Source organism: Salmo salar, chromosome 20 (genome assembly GCF_965601325.2).
Source record: "Salmo salar chromosome 20, fSalSal1, whole genome shotgun sequence".
Lineage (NCBI taxonomy): Eukaryota > Metazoa > Chordata > Actinopteri > Salmoniformes > Salmonidae > Salmo > Salmo salar.
This window is the reverse complement of record NC_138310.1, coordinates 66,942,402-66,959,282: the sequence shown is the minus strand read 5'-3', so window position 1 is coordinate 66,959,282 and position 16,881 is coordinate 66,942,402. Positions and strand designations below refer to the sequence as shown.

Sequence of the window (16,881 nt, the reverse complement as noted above, 5' to 3'; positions counted from 1 at the left end):
TCAGCCAAGGGAATGGGCTCACTCACAATTTTGCCTAAGAACACAGCCATAAATCAAGAATGGTACCAACACATCCTCCGAGAGCAACTTCTCCCAACCATCCAGGAACAGTTTGGTGACGAACAGTGCCTTTTCTAGCATGATGGAGCACCTTGCCATAAGGCAAAAGTGATAACTAAGTGGCTCGGGGAACAAAACATCGATATTTTGGGTCCATGGCCAGGAAACTCCCCAGACCTTAATCCCATTGAGAACTTGTGGTCAATCCTCAAGAGGCGGGTGGACAAATGAAAACACACAAATTCTGACAAACTCCAATCATTGATTATGCAAGAATGGGCTGTCATCAGTCAGGACGTGGCCCAGAAGTTAATTGACAGCATGCCAGGGCGGATTGCAGAGGTCTTGAAAAAGAGGGGTCAACACTGCAAATATTGACTCTTTGCATCAACTTCATGTCATTGTCAATAAAAGCCTTTGACACTCATGAAATGCTTGTAATTATACTTCAGTATTCCATAGTAACATCTGATAAAAAATATCTAAAGACACTGAAGCAGCAAACTTTGTGAAAATTAATATTTGTGTCATTCTCAAAACTTTTGACCACGACTGTACTGTGTAGCCTCCATACTGTATGGATAGTAATTAAAAGGAACTAATTATGAGGAATCGAGAAAGCCGCCTGTCTGTCAGGACCTGTCTATCCTAGACCAATCAATATCTCACAATCTAGGAGCTGCATATTCCTCTAGCCGATCAGATGGGAGAATTCTGTCTGGCTGATTTAAGAGAGCAGTTAATAAACGTTTTGCATGCCCTGGAGGGTGGCGTGTAAATCTCAGACCACCGCTATGGTTCATTTGGTTTCTAAGCCTACTTCAGAGGAAGTTGGGATGGGGGCAAGGAGGGATGAGGAGATGAATATAGTTATGTGGCATAAGGTGATAAATCCACCCCCTCGCCAGGAGGACGCCAACCCAACCAAGTCTCCCACCTAGTCCAGTCTGATGATAGAGGAAGCTCATGAGAGACCAGAAGCATCCAGCAGCGCAGCTCAGACCCTTCAGTTAGGACAAGGACAAGACAGCTTCAGGATCCATAGAGCGAGAAGAGAGAAGGAGACAGTGTCAGAAGGATAATGGGGGAAGACTGGTCTTGTGAGGAGGACAAGGGCTGACAGATAAAAGTAGCACAGGGTTACCTCCAGGGAGATGCCCAGTATTTCATGAGCTCCAAATTGCCCCCATCTGATGCCTGTTCTTCTGGCACCTCATTATGAGGCTTACGGGTGAGTGGTGGTCTATTCCAAACCTGCCTAAACTGACACTGCAGCACAATCCCCTCAGAGCCTCCCTAACCAATAGAACCATCCTCAGGGCATTATCTCTGACCTCTAGTCGAATCAGCTCACACACACACAACTTTAGAATTCCAGCCCATCTCAGATAGAGTGGGAAAAGCCATGAAACCTTCTTCTACTGTACATTCACTCCCTGTGAGGCTTTATGGTCCTTGTACACTGTGCTACAAAACTGTCTTATCATTTCCGAACCCCAACAACACTTACTGAATGAGCTCATCAGCTTATACTGTAAGTAACACCATTTTCACATTTGGATGCAGGCTATGACTTAACAAAAAGGTGTGAATCTCTCCTGATTGACACTGTGAGGCATTCACGTCTTGTTTCCCCAGGGAAAGGTCGTCGTCGTGTCTGTATCTAAAATCTGATTAGATTTGGAGCTTCTCTCTACGCTGTGCGCATTGGGAGGTAGAATAATGGCCTCCGGTCAGAGGAACAAATACTTAATGTATGAGAGTGAAATCAGCAAATTACATTCACTACTGTACATGGCACCTACTTATCATATATATGTATATATATATATATATATATATATATATATATATATATATATATATATATATATATATATATATATATATATATATATATATATATATATATATATATATTTCCATGGAATATGAGCATATATATATATATATATATATATATGCTCATATTCCATGGAAATATATATATATGTCAGTGATATATGCTCATATTGTCCTGTGTGGCTCAGTTGGTAGAGCATGGTGCTTGCAACGCCAGGGTTGTGGGTTTGATTCCCATGGGGCACCAAAACGGAAAATGTATACATTCACTACTGTAAGTGGCTCTGGATAAGAGTGTCTGCTAAATGACGAAAATGTTAAATATTGTTGCTGTCTGATGAAAACCCCATTACCCTACGCAAAAAGTTTTTAGTAAAAATATATTTTTTGTCCATAATTTCCATTTAATGAACTTACAATTATAAAACATCCGAAGCTATTTTGAACACATTTTTTTTGTACTAGAGTCATGAAATATTCAGAGTACATTGAGGGGAGTTGCTGCTTTCGATAAATGAAAAGAAAACATTTAAATTGGCCAAAAATGTGTTACAAGGTTTTCATCAGACAGTGACGATGTGTAGAATAAATGAGTTATAACCACACTTTCCATGGAAAGACAGGAAAAGTTACATCATGTTAGTATGTACAGTATATATGTGATGTCAAGCCAATTAGGAATATGTCTACATGTACTGTAGATGTCTGAAGCACAATAAAAGGCTCCAATGTTTTTCAAAACACAACAAGTGCCTACTTCTGTCATTACGTAAGCCCCATAGCTGTGATGTGACTCCTTAGGCTCAGTAGAGTAGATCATCAGATCTCCAGTGCTGCATTATAGATGCTGTGTCTACATGCAGACCCATTTGGACAGCAGACAAACCCAATAGCCCCACCTCCGTAGTGTTTCTAACTTTCCAGAGACGTAGTAGATTCATTAAGATGTCACTACCACTCCCTGCAGTGGCATAGCGCTGTGTGTGTGTGTGTGTGTGTGTGTGTGTGTGTGTGTGTGTGTGTGTGTGTGTGTGTGTGTGTGTGTGTGTGTGTGTGTGTGTGTGTGTGTGTGTGTGTGTGTGTGTGTGTGTGTGTGTGTGTGTGTGTGTGTGTGTGTGTGTGTGTGGTGCCCCATATTCTGTTATAGGGATCAGTGTGTGACAATGTAAACCTGATCTGGGACCCAATGTCGTTGTGGGGATGAATAATTTATTGGGTTCTGTGCGGTAGAGTCTAGCGACGCTCCAAACGGCTGGATAGACTGCAGCGTGTTCCTGTGCTGCCCTTGAAGCTTCCCATAAGAATGTCACAATGTGTTTAAGTACTGTACAGCCCTCTCAAAGCAAAACCAATTCCTCCTCATTTATTGTCACAGAGGTGCTGTGTTGAGTGACTACACAGTGCACTCTGTTGGCGGTGACAACTCCAGGCCAACCCAGTGAGAGCCATTCGAAGTCATATCAAAAGAGCGCAACACTCAGTTAGGTACAACCAGTGCTAAAGGACTCGAAACATAGACTAAGACACAGGAAGTCTCATCTTTCATTAGTTTGTCATCTCACTGAAATAAGTATAAGGTCTTGTCAATACCCTTCACTACAGTGTTAAAATTAGATCTGGGCTTTCAGGTGATGAATGCATTGGATTTGTCCACATACCAATAAGTTGTCACTACTGTAGATAAATCATACTTATTTAAGCAGAGAGCCCTCTGTACTAAAGGTGAAGGGGTCACTGGACTCAGATACCCCTGAGATCTGATAGGGAGCAGTGATGTCTATACCCTGCCTGCCCTCTACTTGCTATTATAATGTGAGACATCCGATCCAGGTGACCTGTTCAGAATAATTTACCATGTATACACCCAGACCAATTATTGCAGTTACCTGGACTAACATGTACCCCTGCACACTGACTCGGTAGCAGTACCTCTTGTATATAGCCTTGTTATTGTTATTCTATTGTATTACTATTTTTCCTTTACTTTATTTAGTACATTTCTCGCGCATACTTTTTGTTTACGCTGCATTGTTGGTTAAGGGCTCGTAAGTATGCATTTCACGGTAAGCTCTACACCTGTTGTAATCGGTGCATGTGACAAATAAAATTAGGTTTGATTTTGATTTGATGATTTGATTAAGCGATCTGTGTGCTGGGCTCTGAGAGGGTAGAGAGGTGGTGGCTGAGAGGGTAGAGAGGTGGTGGCTGAGAGGGTAGAGAGGTGGTGGCTGAGAGGGTAGAGAGGTGGTGGCTGAGAGGGTAGAGAGGTGGTGGCTGAGAGGGTAGAGATGGAGGAACGGAGAGAAGAAACAGTAGTATCTCAAATCAAACCCACGTGTGCAAACATGACTAAGGACTTTATTAACCAAATCATTTCCCCTGTAATATCCACAAATAAAAGTGATCTCTTTTATATATATTCACATTGTATAATTTTCATAGTGTGACAAAATTCTCTTTTGGATTTCCCAGCCATTCCTATAATTGTCATAGATCAGTCCCCATGCAGTCATTGGAAAGGTTGAAGAACGTAGTAACAATCTATCTGAGGAGATTGAGTAGACAGCATGGACAGACAGGTTCAGCTTTAATGGAGTTCTTTTCCTTGGCTCCTCTTGTTGTTGAAAAAACGGCCAGATACCTAATCATCGATTTGATCACACTGCGACATACAAAATAAATAAATGAAGAAAGCAACATCCTCCTGCAGAGTCCTCCTCCTCTTCTTCTTGTTTTTAGACATTTCTATATTTTTATATATAATAATAATGACTGTAATTATCCTTGATATAAATTCAATAGTATTTTTCTCTGTCAAATTTAAATACATTATTTGGCAATCTTCATATGGTGTTTAGAATAAAATAATACTCAAAATAGAAAATAAAACTGAGAAATGAGAGAGCCAGAAGTGGAAAGAAGGGAGAAAGAACAAAAGAAAGGAATACTTGGAGTCAGAAATATACAACTTCAGTTGTTGTTGAAAAGTGTCCATCATCATCATTGTTCCATGCCAGCTCTCTGTGTAGAGCTGCAGTACAGTATACAGTCCAAGTCCTGGAGTGTGTAACGTAACTCCTTGTGTTATACCAGTGTGTAGGACTTTGCGTAGGGGTTGTTGCTCTGTTTTAAGTGTCCTCTGGAGTCTAGCAGGGACTCCTGTGAGCTGCTGAGCTTGGCAGCCTGGGCCTGGGCCAGATCTCCGGTGGCCTCACGGCCAGTGGGCTCACGCTGGGGCAGTGTGGAGGCAGTCCCTGGCTGCCACTGCTGCACCTCCCTGGACGTGGGCACCTCCATGGGTGTGGGCTCCAGGAGCGGGGGCCGTTTCAGGGTGCGGCTCTTCTGGGGCTCCAGACACGCCTGGCCCAACGCCCCTGCCTCCCCTCCTCCGTTACCACCGTTGGACCCCCGGCCTCCCGACACAGAGCCACGGTTTAACAGGAAGTCCATGCGTAGGTACGGGGGCAGGTGCACCAGCTCTCCACCTGAGGGATGAGACCAGAAAGGGGGTTAGAGGGGTAACCAATCAGAAAGGTTAGAGGGGTACCCAGACAGAAAGGTTAGATGGGTACCCAGTCAGGAAGGTTAGAGGGGTACCCAGTCAGGAAGGTTAGAGGGGTACCCAGTCAGGAAAGGTTAGAGGGGTACCCAGTCAGGAAGGTTAGAGGGGTACCCAGTCAGGAAGGTTAGTGGGGTACCCAGTCAGGAAGGTTAGAGGGGTACCCAGACAGAAAGGTTAGAGGGGTACCCAGTCAGGAAGGTTAGAGGGGTAACCAATCAGGAAGGTTAGAGGGGTATCCAGTCAGGAAGGTTAGCGGGGTAACCAATCAGGAAGGTTAGAGGGGTACCCAGTCAGGAAGGTTAGAGGGGTACCCAGTCAGGAAGGTTAGAGGGGTACCCAGTCAGGAAGGTTAGAGGGGTACCCAGTCAGGAAGGTTAGCGGGGTAACCAATCAGGAAGGTTAGAGGGGTACCCAGTCAGGAAGGTTAGAGGGGTAACCAATCAGGAAGGTTAGCGGGGTAACCAATCAGGAAGGTTAGAGGGGTATCCAGTCAGGAAGGTTAGCGGGGTAACCAATCAGGAAGGTTAGAGGGGTACACTCAATACACTGAGCTGGGAGGAAAATTCTCAATGTCAGCATTACTTGGTTACTTTCAATTCCATAGGGGTCTTTTCATATGGTATGTACTTACTGTCCGGATATATGGTATATGATAGGAAATCATATGAGTGGAGGAAATATGATTTCAGTTTGGATAATGTAATCTAATCTATCATATTGAGTCGGGAGGATACAGATTCCATAATGATTTCAGGACGATATCATTTCACATGGCTTGGTGACGGGATTACTTATCCTATGATATTGCTGCATTAACCTGTCCGATTCATATTCAAATCACCTTTCCATTTCTTCAGGACTATCACATCGAACAGCCCTACACTGCCCACTCTCAAACTCTCCTCATCTTTACTTGGGGTTAACTGAAGCAGAAAGGTGCTTCGAATCTCATTCAGAGACAGATTCTTTGCTGTCCAGGACCAGAACAAACCAAGCATGTGACGTAACCCAAGCGTACATTTAGTTAATGACACCGCAGCACTTTAAAAGACTTCTCAACACAGTATTCCCCCACGCAGACAGTGAGTCACTGGACACGGTTGAGTGGATGATGACACCATCACTTCTGCTGTAAATGTATCTCATCCACTGAATAAATTACATATTAAATTTAGGAAATTAGATAATCACAAAGACGTGTCCAGTAGCCAGAGATGTATGAGTCGTACTGAAGATTTTACACTTGATTAGGAGTGGTGGGGAGACGTGTACTGTTCTAATGGATGTCTTCAATATTAATCTTTCAGAGGCCACAGAGATCAGCAGGCTTCAGTGACTGGCCTTTTCAATGCCAAATCACTATCCCCCACCACACAGAGGAGGACCGGCCCATCTATGTAGATTGTATCCTACATGTGACCTTAGTGACTTAATCCCAGAGTTCACAGGGAGCATGAATAATTTACTGTGTATCTAATAGGCTTTATTAAAACCTGTAAATGGCAACCATTTTAAAGCTTTTCTGTGGGAGCTCATGGATTTAGCTGAAATCCATTAGGCTGTAAATTGCAGGGCATGGGTAATGGCACAACTTGTATCAGCTACACAACAAGTCTCTATGCGGGGGGGGGGGGGGGGGGCACCCCGGGCACCTTGGCTTGTTTAAAGGCCCATCACATTTTGTCTACTCAACACAAGAAACAGTGTTGCAGTAAATGTTTATGAGCTGAGAACCTCAAGATCATCCTCTATAATTGGCTCCCTACAGTAATTGCGCAGGACAGACTGTTTATGAGCGGTCACACAGATCGTTGCCCAATGTTTCCATCCAGCTTGCCCAAATGACTCTATTGTCACACACACACACACACACACACACACACACACACACACACACACACACACACACACACACACACACACACACACACACACACACACACACACACACACACACACACACACACACACACACACACAGAAATGGGCTTGCCAGGTTGACCTACTGACCCCAGGTTGACCTACTGTATCAGTATCAGGTGTGTGATTGTGATTGACACGTGTCAGAGTAACAGGAGAGAGGCCCTCCTCCGTATCCCTGTGGGAATGACAGATGAGGTCACAGTGTCAACTCAGGGCAAAGGTACATTACTACAGAAGGGGGGGGGGGGGGGGGGGGGCACTGGGCCACTGTCCGTCAGTCAAACAGACAGACACTATTGTATGCCATCGTTGACATTTTATATTGAAAATTGCCTTTTTTTTTCTTTAGGATTCTGATCATACTGACTCTCACTGGGAAAAAACACTCAAAAAATGAACTGTGTTCAAACTAACATGGGTGAATTCCACAGTGTGTGCCACAACAGAGCTGGCTGATGGTATACCAGACTGGTAACAACGGTCTTCAACAGGGACTTACTGTAGAAACCTCTAAAGCTTGTCTATGTGTCGCTGGTGTCGCCCAGCTCCCGCTGGATGAAAGTGAAACCAGGGTTAGCACGACGCTACATCAGGCTCTGCGATAGAAAGACCGATATCACGCTGAATGTCTCCATTGTGGCAGTAAAGTGCTGTTTTGTATTGACAGACAATAGCTTTAGATTGGCTTGACAGATAGCCTCTACTTGCCCTCAGCTGACAGTTTAAGCCTCCCACTGGCTGATGACTGTGGGCAGCTGGCTTGTGTACGCACCATGAAAACATAATGAGGAACGGAAACTCAAGACCCAGCTCAGATAGCCAAAACCTGTCTACCTCGTCTCGCTCACCCCAGCCCAGTCCCTACCTCCAGACACCATCAACAACTAGCTAGTCTACATACCCCCAGCCCAGAATGACAACTAGGCAGGCTAGGACTCACTAAACGTACAATACATTCTGTCTCTGTGTGTGTGTATTTTTTACAAAAAGTATTTGAAAATATGAATTTCCTCATATCTATGTATTTCAACCCAGTCTGTTTGGTCTGTCCACAAACTGCACCAGACAGTGTAACCAATAGGAATGGGAGGTGAGAAGAAGCAAGTCATATGAGGCCAACCCGGGAGAGGACAGTGTCAGAAAGACGGATAGCCTGACAGACGGACGTACGGACAGCTCCTCCATGTGCAGACATTTCTGCAGAGAGCTGAAGCTAAATACAGCACTGTGAGGGGTATTACTGGGTTTTAATGGTGTTTGTACTTCATCGAGCATTAACAGCATGCCAGAGGTGTTACCTGAGGAAGAGTATCTCATGATCATTATTTTGCAATAGGCATTTTGTAAAATGCTGTGTTAAATGAAAGCTATGAAACTTAACTTTGAACAGGCCCAGAGAGCTGTGGATGTTACAGTTGTAATGCTGTGGCCCAAGGCCTAATTGGAGCAGAACTGAACTGCTATCTATAGCAGTGTTTTCCAACTCCGGTCCTCCAGTACCCCCTACAGTACACATTTTTGTTGTAGCCCCAGACGAAAACACCTGATTAAACTTGTCAAGGGCTTGATGATTAGTAGAATCAGGAGTGCTTGTCGAGGGCCACAAGAGCAATATGTACTGTTGGGGGAGGACCGGAGTTGGAAAACACTGATCTAGAGTAATGAGGAAAATAATACATAATCATTTCCATAATCATTTCCAGGTTTGAACTGTACTGTGTGTGTGTGTTTGCAGTGTATGTCTGTGTATGTTCTGTATATGAGTGCTACCTTCTCCTTACCCGGTCTGTGGGCCTTTGGTGCAGCCATGTTCATGACCCGGCTGATGTCCTGAGGCTTGGGCGGGGAGGCGGTGAACCTGCAGATGCCTGACTCAGAAGGCGTGCTAGATGCCAGGCTGTCTGTGTAGTCGTTGGTGCCGGCCGTCATTTGCTCCGAGGAGGTGTCGGAGATGAAGCACTCTGTGATAGTGAACTTGGCGTGCCGCAGGTGCTCCTCCATCTTGGCGTGCTCGTAGGCCCGGGCTAGCTCTTCGTACGTAGACGACGCGCTCTCCGTCGACACCATGCTGCTCCGCGCGCGGTCTGCGTAGTGACACACAAACACACACAGAGACACAACATCCATTATAGTGTATGTATATAGCTGAAATTTCCTAAGATATATAGGAAATATCTTAAAACATACCGTGAGCACTCTGACCCTTCCACGTACAGTAGTAGTGGTCTCCCCTTTGCTGCAGACTAATGTTGTATGTGAGACATAGGGTCAGTCCAGTACCTGTGTCCTGCGATGGGCTGACGCTGTAGCTGTCGCTCTCCTTGTCCACAGAGCCGGTGGCGCGCGGTGTGGGCAGTCTCCAGTCTGTGCTCAGGGTGTGGGAGGAGGTGGGTGGTTGTGGCCGGTTCAGAGTCCACTGGCTGGCATAGCGGTTCCTGCTGGCTGCAGGGCCTGCTTTGGCAGTGCGGCGTGCTGTGGGGTCTGGGGATGAAAGGGCCAAGATCTTTACTGGTGAGAGGCCTAGGCAGTGTCAGAAATGGCACCCTATCCCCTATGTAGTGCACTACTTTTGACCAGTGTCCATATAGAATAGGGTGCCATTTCGGACATACCACTGAAGAGCTACTAGAAAGTAAATTTCATACTGTATATTGAGTCTTAATTGTCTGTGTATCAAATTACACAAACATCTTTTGATCAATAATAATTAATAGGTTTGAAATTACAGTATCATCCTAACCTTTCACAGTCGATATAATATTCCCCAAAGACAAAAATAGTATTATATTCGGTCTGACCCAGACATTTAACCTACTGTGCTATGCATCAATGTCACCAAATCAGAATGTCCCTTTAGAACGGCCATGATTAGATCCGGCCTGGAGAAGCCAGAGAAGAATAGCAGTGGTAATAGTAGTAGGTAGTAGTAATTCCATCAGCGGGTTGGAAACTGGCACAGCAGGCAGTGTTTGCCCAACACTCTGGATAGATGTGGCTGAGTCAGCAGATAAGGTTCAGGCCCACTGTGCTTCCTGGCCAGCTTCAATGAGCCCAATCAGGTGAGCGGTCAGGTGGAGCCAGAGGCCTCTCCACTCTTCATCAGCTCAACTCTACTGAAGCTCAGCAGTAAGAGCCTCCATAGGCCACTGTCTAGCCACTACCTTGGCTCACACTGCTCTGGGCTGTGGGCTCTGTAAGTGGATCTGAGGGTTGAAACTATGATAAGCTGAAGATTCTAGTTTGCTTAGAATGGATTTGGGATCAGGGTATGTGGATACCTGGAGGTTTATTGTTAGAGCTATTGTTTATTTTAAAAACTCTGAAGTCTAAACACTGATTGGAGGACTGGGGTACAGTTACATGCACATGAGAGAGAAATATGTACACTGATGCTTGGATTGAATGCAACTATATAAAAAAATATTAATCTTGACAAAGAGCATTCTCTTATTTCACATAACTTCAGGGGACGACATTAGGCTAGTAGCTTACTGTACGTCAGAGTAAAGGTGGTGAGGGGTCGGATATAGAGGTGATTAAATAGGTAAGGCTCTTACTGGTTCCAGGCCGGGCGTCAGAGACATCCACCAGTGGGCCGGTGGCCTGCGACAGGGACTGGTAATGGACTGTGTGCGTGACCGTGGACGACTTCTGTTTGGACGTCTCCCCAAAGTCATTATCAGTCAGCAGCACCGTCGACCTGTCGTCTGACAGACAGAAAACAGGAAGGAAGACAATGAGTTCTTAGAAAAGATTATCAAATATAACATGTAAGGGTTAAGCATACTGTAAACTGGCGGGGAAGACAGGGGTCTCACCAATAATCTCCATAGTATCTCTCTCCTCGATGAGCAGCTGGGCTCGGGGGATATCGATGTGCATTCTCATGGTCTGCTGCTTGTTGGATGTGTCTGGTGTCCGTGTGTTTTTACTAGGAGATAGTATTCAGTCATAGTTTTAAAGTAACTGTCCAGTGAAAATATCAGTTTTAAAAACTCATATTTTGTTAACTCATACCTAAATAATGTTGTTGACTCATGTTATGAGATGTACAGTATTTGTGGCCTAAGCATAAATTGGAGAAAAAAACGCTTCAAAAACCCTACCTCAAACTTGAGTCTCAAACAGACTTTTAAAAAGACTATTTCCTCATAGAGTATATCATACTCCTGAGGAGGATGAGCTGGCCAATCAGCAGCGGTCTAGAGGAGGAGGAACTGGCCAATCAACGATCTATTTGTATTAATATTTTTAACGGCTGGTATACTCCCACAACATTCTGTTGTCGGGGAACGCACACACCATTCCAACACAGAAAAGTTTTTTTTTTTTAAAGTGAATAAAAGAACGTTGGAAGGGAAACTATTTCACTCATATTGTAAGTAATTATAGGTAATATTTCATAGAAATACACTGGACAGCTACTTTAAAGTACACTGCTCAAAAAAATAAAGGGAACACTTAAACAACACAATGTAACTCCAAGTCAATCACACTTCTGTGAAATCAAACTGTCCACTTAGGAAGCAACACTGATTGACAATAAATTTCACATGCTGTTGTGCAAATGGAATAGACAACAGGTGGAAATTATAGGCAATTAGCAAGACACCCCCAATAAAGGAGTGGTTCTGCAGGTGGGGACGACAGACCACTTCTCAGTTCCTATGCTTCCTGGCTGATGTTTTGGTCACTTTTGAATGCTGGCGGTGCTTTCACTCTAGTGGTAGCATGAGACAGAGTCTACAACCCACACAAGTGGCTCAGGTAGTGCAGCTCATCCAGGATGGCACATCATTGCGAGCTGTGGCAAGAAGGTTTGCTGTGTCTGTCAGCGTAGTGTCCAGAGCATGGAGGCGCTACCAGGAGACAGGCCAGTACATCAGGAGAGGTGGAGGAGGCCGTAGGAGGACGACAACCCAGCAGCAGGACCGCTACCTCCGCCTTTGTGCAAGGAGGAGCAGGAGAAGCACTGCCAGAGCCCTGCAAAATGACCTCCAGCAGGCCACAAATGTGCATGTGTCTGCTCAAACGGTCAGACTCCATGAGGGTGGTATGAGGGCCCGACGTCCACAGGTGGGGGTTGTGCTTACAGCCCAACACCGTGCAGGATGTTTGGCATTTGCCAGAGAACACCAAGATTGGCAAATTCGCCACTGGCGCCCTGTGCTCTTCACAGATGAAAGCAGGTTCACACTGAGCACGTGACAGACGTGACAGAGTCTGGAGACGCCGTGGAGAACGTTCTGCTGCCTGCAACATCCTCCAGCATGACCAGTTTGGGGGTGGGTCAGTCATGGTGTGGGGTGGCATTTCTTTGGGGGGCCGCACAGCCCTCCATGTGCTCGCCAGAGGTAGCCTGACTGCCATTAGGTACCGAGATGAGATCCTCAGACCCCTTGTGAGACCATATGCTGGTGCGGTTGGCCCTGGGTTCCTCCTAATGCAAGACAATGCTAGACCTCATGTGGCTGGAGTGTGTCAGCAGTTCCTGCAAGAGGAAGGCATTGATGCTATGGATCGGCCCGCCCGTTCCCCAGACCTGAATCCAATTGAGCACATCTGGGACATCATGTCTCGCTCCATCCACCAACGCCACGTTGCACCACAGACTGTCCAGGAGTTGGCGGATGCTTTAGTTTTAAGGACATTACATCAAAGTTGGATCAGCCTGTAGTGTGGTTTTCCACTTTAATTTTGAGTGTGACTCCAAATCCAGACCTCCATGGGTTGATAAATTGGATTTCCATTCATTATTTTTGTGTGATTTTGTTGTCAGCACATTCAACTATGTAAAGAAAAAAGTATTTAATATAAGATTATTTCTTTCATTCAGATCTAGGATGTGTTGTTTAAGTGTTCCCTTTATTTTTTTGAGCAGTATATTTTATGGTTCCTATCTAAAGTTAACATGTATTCCACTTCACGTACCTCATCAGCATTTCTGCCAGGCTTTTTGCATCTGTAAAGTCAGCATATAGTAAATTAGTAACAACACAGAGTTGTGGTTGACAGAAGCTAACATATTAAAATCAAAGCACCAAGCTAATTTCCTAGATGTGCAAAACTAGAACATTAGAGTGGGGCAAATTAAATGTGGAACACTAGATCTGATCAGACCGTTCTACGCTGTTAGCTAAACTGATAGCCTCTTAGCCTCTTGGGGCGGCAGTTAGCCTAGTGGTTAGAGTGTTGGGCCAGTAACCCAAAAGGTTGCTAGATCAAATCCCTGAGCTGACAAGGTAAAAATGTGTCATTCTGCCCCTCAACAAGGCAGTTAACCCACTGTTCCTAGGCTGTCATTGTAAATACGAATTTGTTCTTAACTCACTTGCCTAGTTAAATAAAACAATTTATTACATAATGAAAGTCACTAGTCACAATTCTACTGGTTCTGCTCAGGTTAATTGATCCTCACTCTCTTGAGCATGAAGCATACAGCTCTAAAAAGTGCTTGTGTGTTATTAAGTGCCTTGTTTCTATTGTGTGTGTACGTGCTTTTGCGTGTGTTCTGACTTACCGCGTAGCCTCTTGAGCCTCTGCTCCCTCCTCCTCCTCTTCAGCACCATCAGGAGGATGAAGACCATGACAGCAGCCACCAGGATACAGGTGATGGTCACCATCATCTTCAGCCCCTCGTTGCCTGACATGTTGTCTGTGATGGGGTTCACTGTCTTCAACAGAGGAGGGATGGTGCCTGCGGAGGGAGGAACCAGATAAGCTTGGGGAACCTACCATCCTGAGTACCAGGCATGACTATTTAAGGATGCACCACCAGGGTTGAGGCTTCGTAGTCAAATATGTCTCTTTGGAAGGCCTTCTTTGGTATATGAAATTACCCTGGTTCAGGAAAAAAATGTATCATCCTAGAAGACCACTGAACTGAACTCACTTCCATCGGCGTTGAGCGTGGCGAACATGATCTTCTTCTCGGCGGAGCCGGCGCTGTTGACCACTTTCATCTGCAGTTCGTACCAGGTGGCCTCTGCCAGGTCATACAGGATGTAGCTCTTGGTTAGCGAGGTGCGCTGAGCCGTGGTCCACGTTGCCGTGTCCATCGGATGGTACTCCAGGGTGAACGAGGTGATTGGGCAGCCACCATTGTTCCACCCAATTAGATTGAGCCTGACCCGGGTGGAGTTGATGCTGGCAAACAGCTCATGTTCTTTGGCAAACTGGGGCTCTGGAAAGAAGAGGGGTGAAGAGACCAGATGTAGACTTCTAAGGATGCCTGTAACATTTTATTTATGAACCAGATCAGCTCACATAATAATTGAGCTAGTTTGAGGAATTGCTTGATAAAATTTTGGATAGGACTGTTGAGTTAGAGTCCGTTCTAAGGGGACAGTGGTGGTGGAGATGCTATAGAGCATGGATGGGCAACATTGAAGGGGGTGGGGGCCACAAAAAAGTTGCTTGCAGGTCTGTGTACCCACATGTGCATACACACACCCCACCCCACTGCCAACACATTGTGAGCAAAACATTTTAGCAGTCCCCCTCTTGACAGTGGACAGATTTGTTTTACGTTTTAGAGTTAATTTCGTGCCATTCTACACATTTTGCCATTGGGCGTAGCTAAAATGTTGCAGTTTTATAGCTAATTTCATGCAATTCCACTCATTTTGCCATGGGGTGGAGAGGAAAATTAGCCGTTTTACATTTTACCATAGGGTGGAGAGAAGTGTTTGCAGTTTTTAATGTGATATCTGAGTGAGACTAACTAAATCAATGGGGGCCCCTCGACTGGTAATTCGACCATGATTACTAAGTTTAGATAGCTGGCCGCTAGACTAATTTAATTGACTAATCTAGAAATGTTTAGCTGACATGGGCTAATTGAGTGACTGTCAGTGACTGACATAAGACAAAAACTACTGATGCACAACCAAATTTCAAAATTGCACTTTGTGTATTCTACTATTCTAACTTGCAACAGTAAGTTTAGAACCCGACTGAGTAAAAAAATAAAAATAAACTTGATCCGAGGGCCAGTTGCCCATCCTTGCTAAAAAAAACTCCACCTTTTCCGTGGGTCTTCGCTTCAATGATCTCACTGATGCGTCCGGGGCCCACTCCGTTCTGAGCAGTCAGGGTGAACTTGTACCAGGTGCCACACTTCAGGTTCTCCAGACGGTACGAGCGCTCGCTAGGGCTGATGGGAAAGCTGCCCCACTGCTCACTGTTGTCCTCTGAGTACTGCAGGATGTAGCCTACATAAAGAGAAAAAGACAGAGACAGAGCATAACTGTAAAATCTCTCCCAACATACTCCAAGTTAATCTAATAACTACATTACCCAGATAATCACTCACAGTGCTCGCACAGCAAAGTGGAACCTTGTAGTATTTGCACTTCCCTTCCAACAGATTGTTCAGTGTTAGACATCGGCTAAATACCTATAAACATGCCATTGAGATTGATTAACATTACATGTAACATAAGGCAGGACAACAGCACCTGATCATAGCCACTATTTACTCGGACAAGAGGAAAATAAGACACTGTATTGGCTAAACAAGATCATTTGACTCATGACATGAAAACAAATACCATAGGAAATCATCCTGGATATCCCTTAAAATCTCTTTTAAAAAGCCTGAGAGGCCAGAAGCCTGTTGTGTTCCAGTGATGACCAGCTATGATAAATCACCAGTGCTACTCCTTCTGTGATTGGGCTTTCTTCTTGACTGAGTGGTTTAACCTTCCACTTTAACCCACCTAATCTTCTTTGTTCCTTTTTAATCTATTCCCTCTCCACTGTTTTAGCACCCCACTCAACACAATTACTAGGCCTGTCTAAGATAATGAGAAGAGGAGGGCCTTGTAAGATGATTTTGTTCACCCAATGTCCTAATAGGATACTAGCCGTGTTACTAAAGTGTAATTTGTGTGTCTTAGTAGTTACCAGTGACTTGTTGAGGTGTTGTTGGTTTGCCCAAATGGAGTTCTACTTTATCTCTTGTTGAAATGTCATTAGTTAATGTTTCTGAATGGAGGTCTACTTTATCTCTTGTTAAAATGTCATTAGTTAGTGTGTCTGAATGGAGGTCTACTTTATCTCTTGTTGAAATGTCATTAGTTAGTGTTTCTGAATGGAGGTCTACTTTATCTCTTGTTGAAATGTCATTAGTTAATGTTTCTGAATGGAGGTCTACTTTCTCTCTTCTTGAAATGTCATTAGTTAGTGTGTGTGAATGGGAATATTTGTCTTGTTGAAGTGTCACTGGGGTGTCGGAAAGGAGGTCTATGCCTTGTAGAGGTGTCTCTGGTGTGTCCAAATGGCCTAATGTCACTCACCTCTGATGGAGCTTCCTCCGTTGTCCCCAGGTATCCAGGACAGAGTGATTGACGTGGTAGTTGTCTTGGTAACTGTGAGGCGTGGTTGGTCTGGAGGAACTGTAGAACAAAAGGAATGATGTTTAGAACAAGATCCATGACAACAAAGCATCTGTGCTACATCAAACTAGCCACAAAGTGTCCTCAGAAGACCTA

General features: G+C 44.7%; 1 protein-coding gene across 1 annotated transcript in view; it reads right to left on the bottom strand.

The window, feature by feature from the left end:
- Positions 1-4,243: 4,243 nt before the first annotated feature.
- The window catches only part of LOC106581126 (cell adhesion molecule DSCAM), a 133,259-nt gene continuing 120,621 nt past the window's right edge, over positions 4,244-16,881 (bottom strand). Inside the window, exons 24-33 of the mRNA XM_014162938.3 lie at positions 16,687-16,785; positions 15,412-15,600; positions 14,280-14,570; positions 13,908-14,084; positions 13,319-13,349; positions 11,206-11,318; positions 10,945-11,094; positions 9,668-9,868; positions 9,169-9,471; positions 4,244-5,387 (exon numbers count right to left, since the gene is read on the bottom strand). Of these exons, the coding sequence (XP_014018413.1) occupies positions 4,987-5,387; positions 9,169-9,471; positions 9,668-9,868; positions 10,945-11,094; positions 11,206-11,318; positions 13,319-13,349; positions 13,908-14,084; positions 14,280-14,570; positions 15,412-15,600; positions 16,687-16,785 (1,955 nt within the window). The 3' untranslated portion in view covers positions 4,244-4,986. The remainder of the gene's footprint in view (positions 5,388-9,168; positions 9,472-9,667; positions 9,869-10,944; positions 11,095-11,205; positions 11,319-13,318; positions 13,350-13,907; positions 14,085-14,279; positions 14,571-15,411; positions 15,601-16,686; positions 16,786-16,881) is intronic.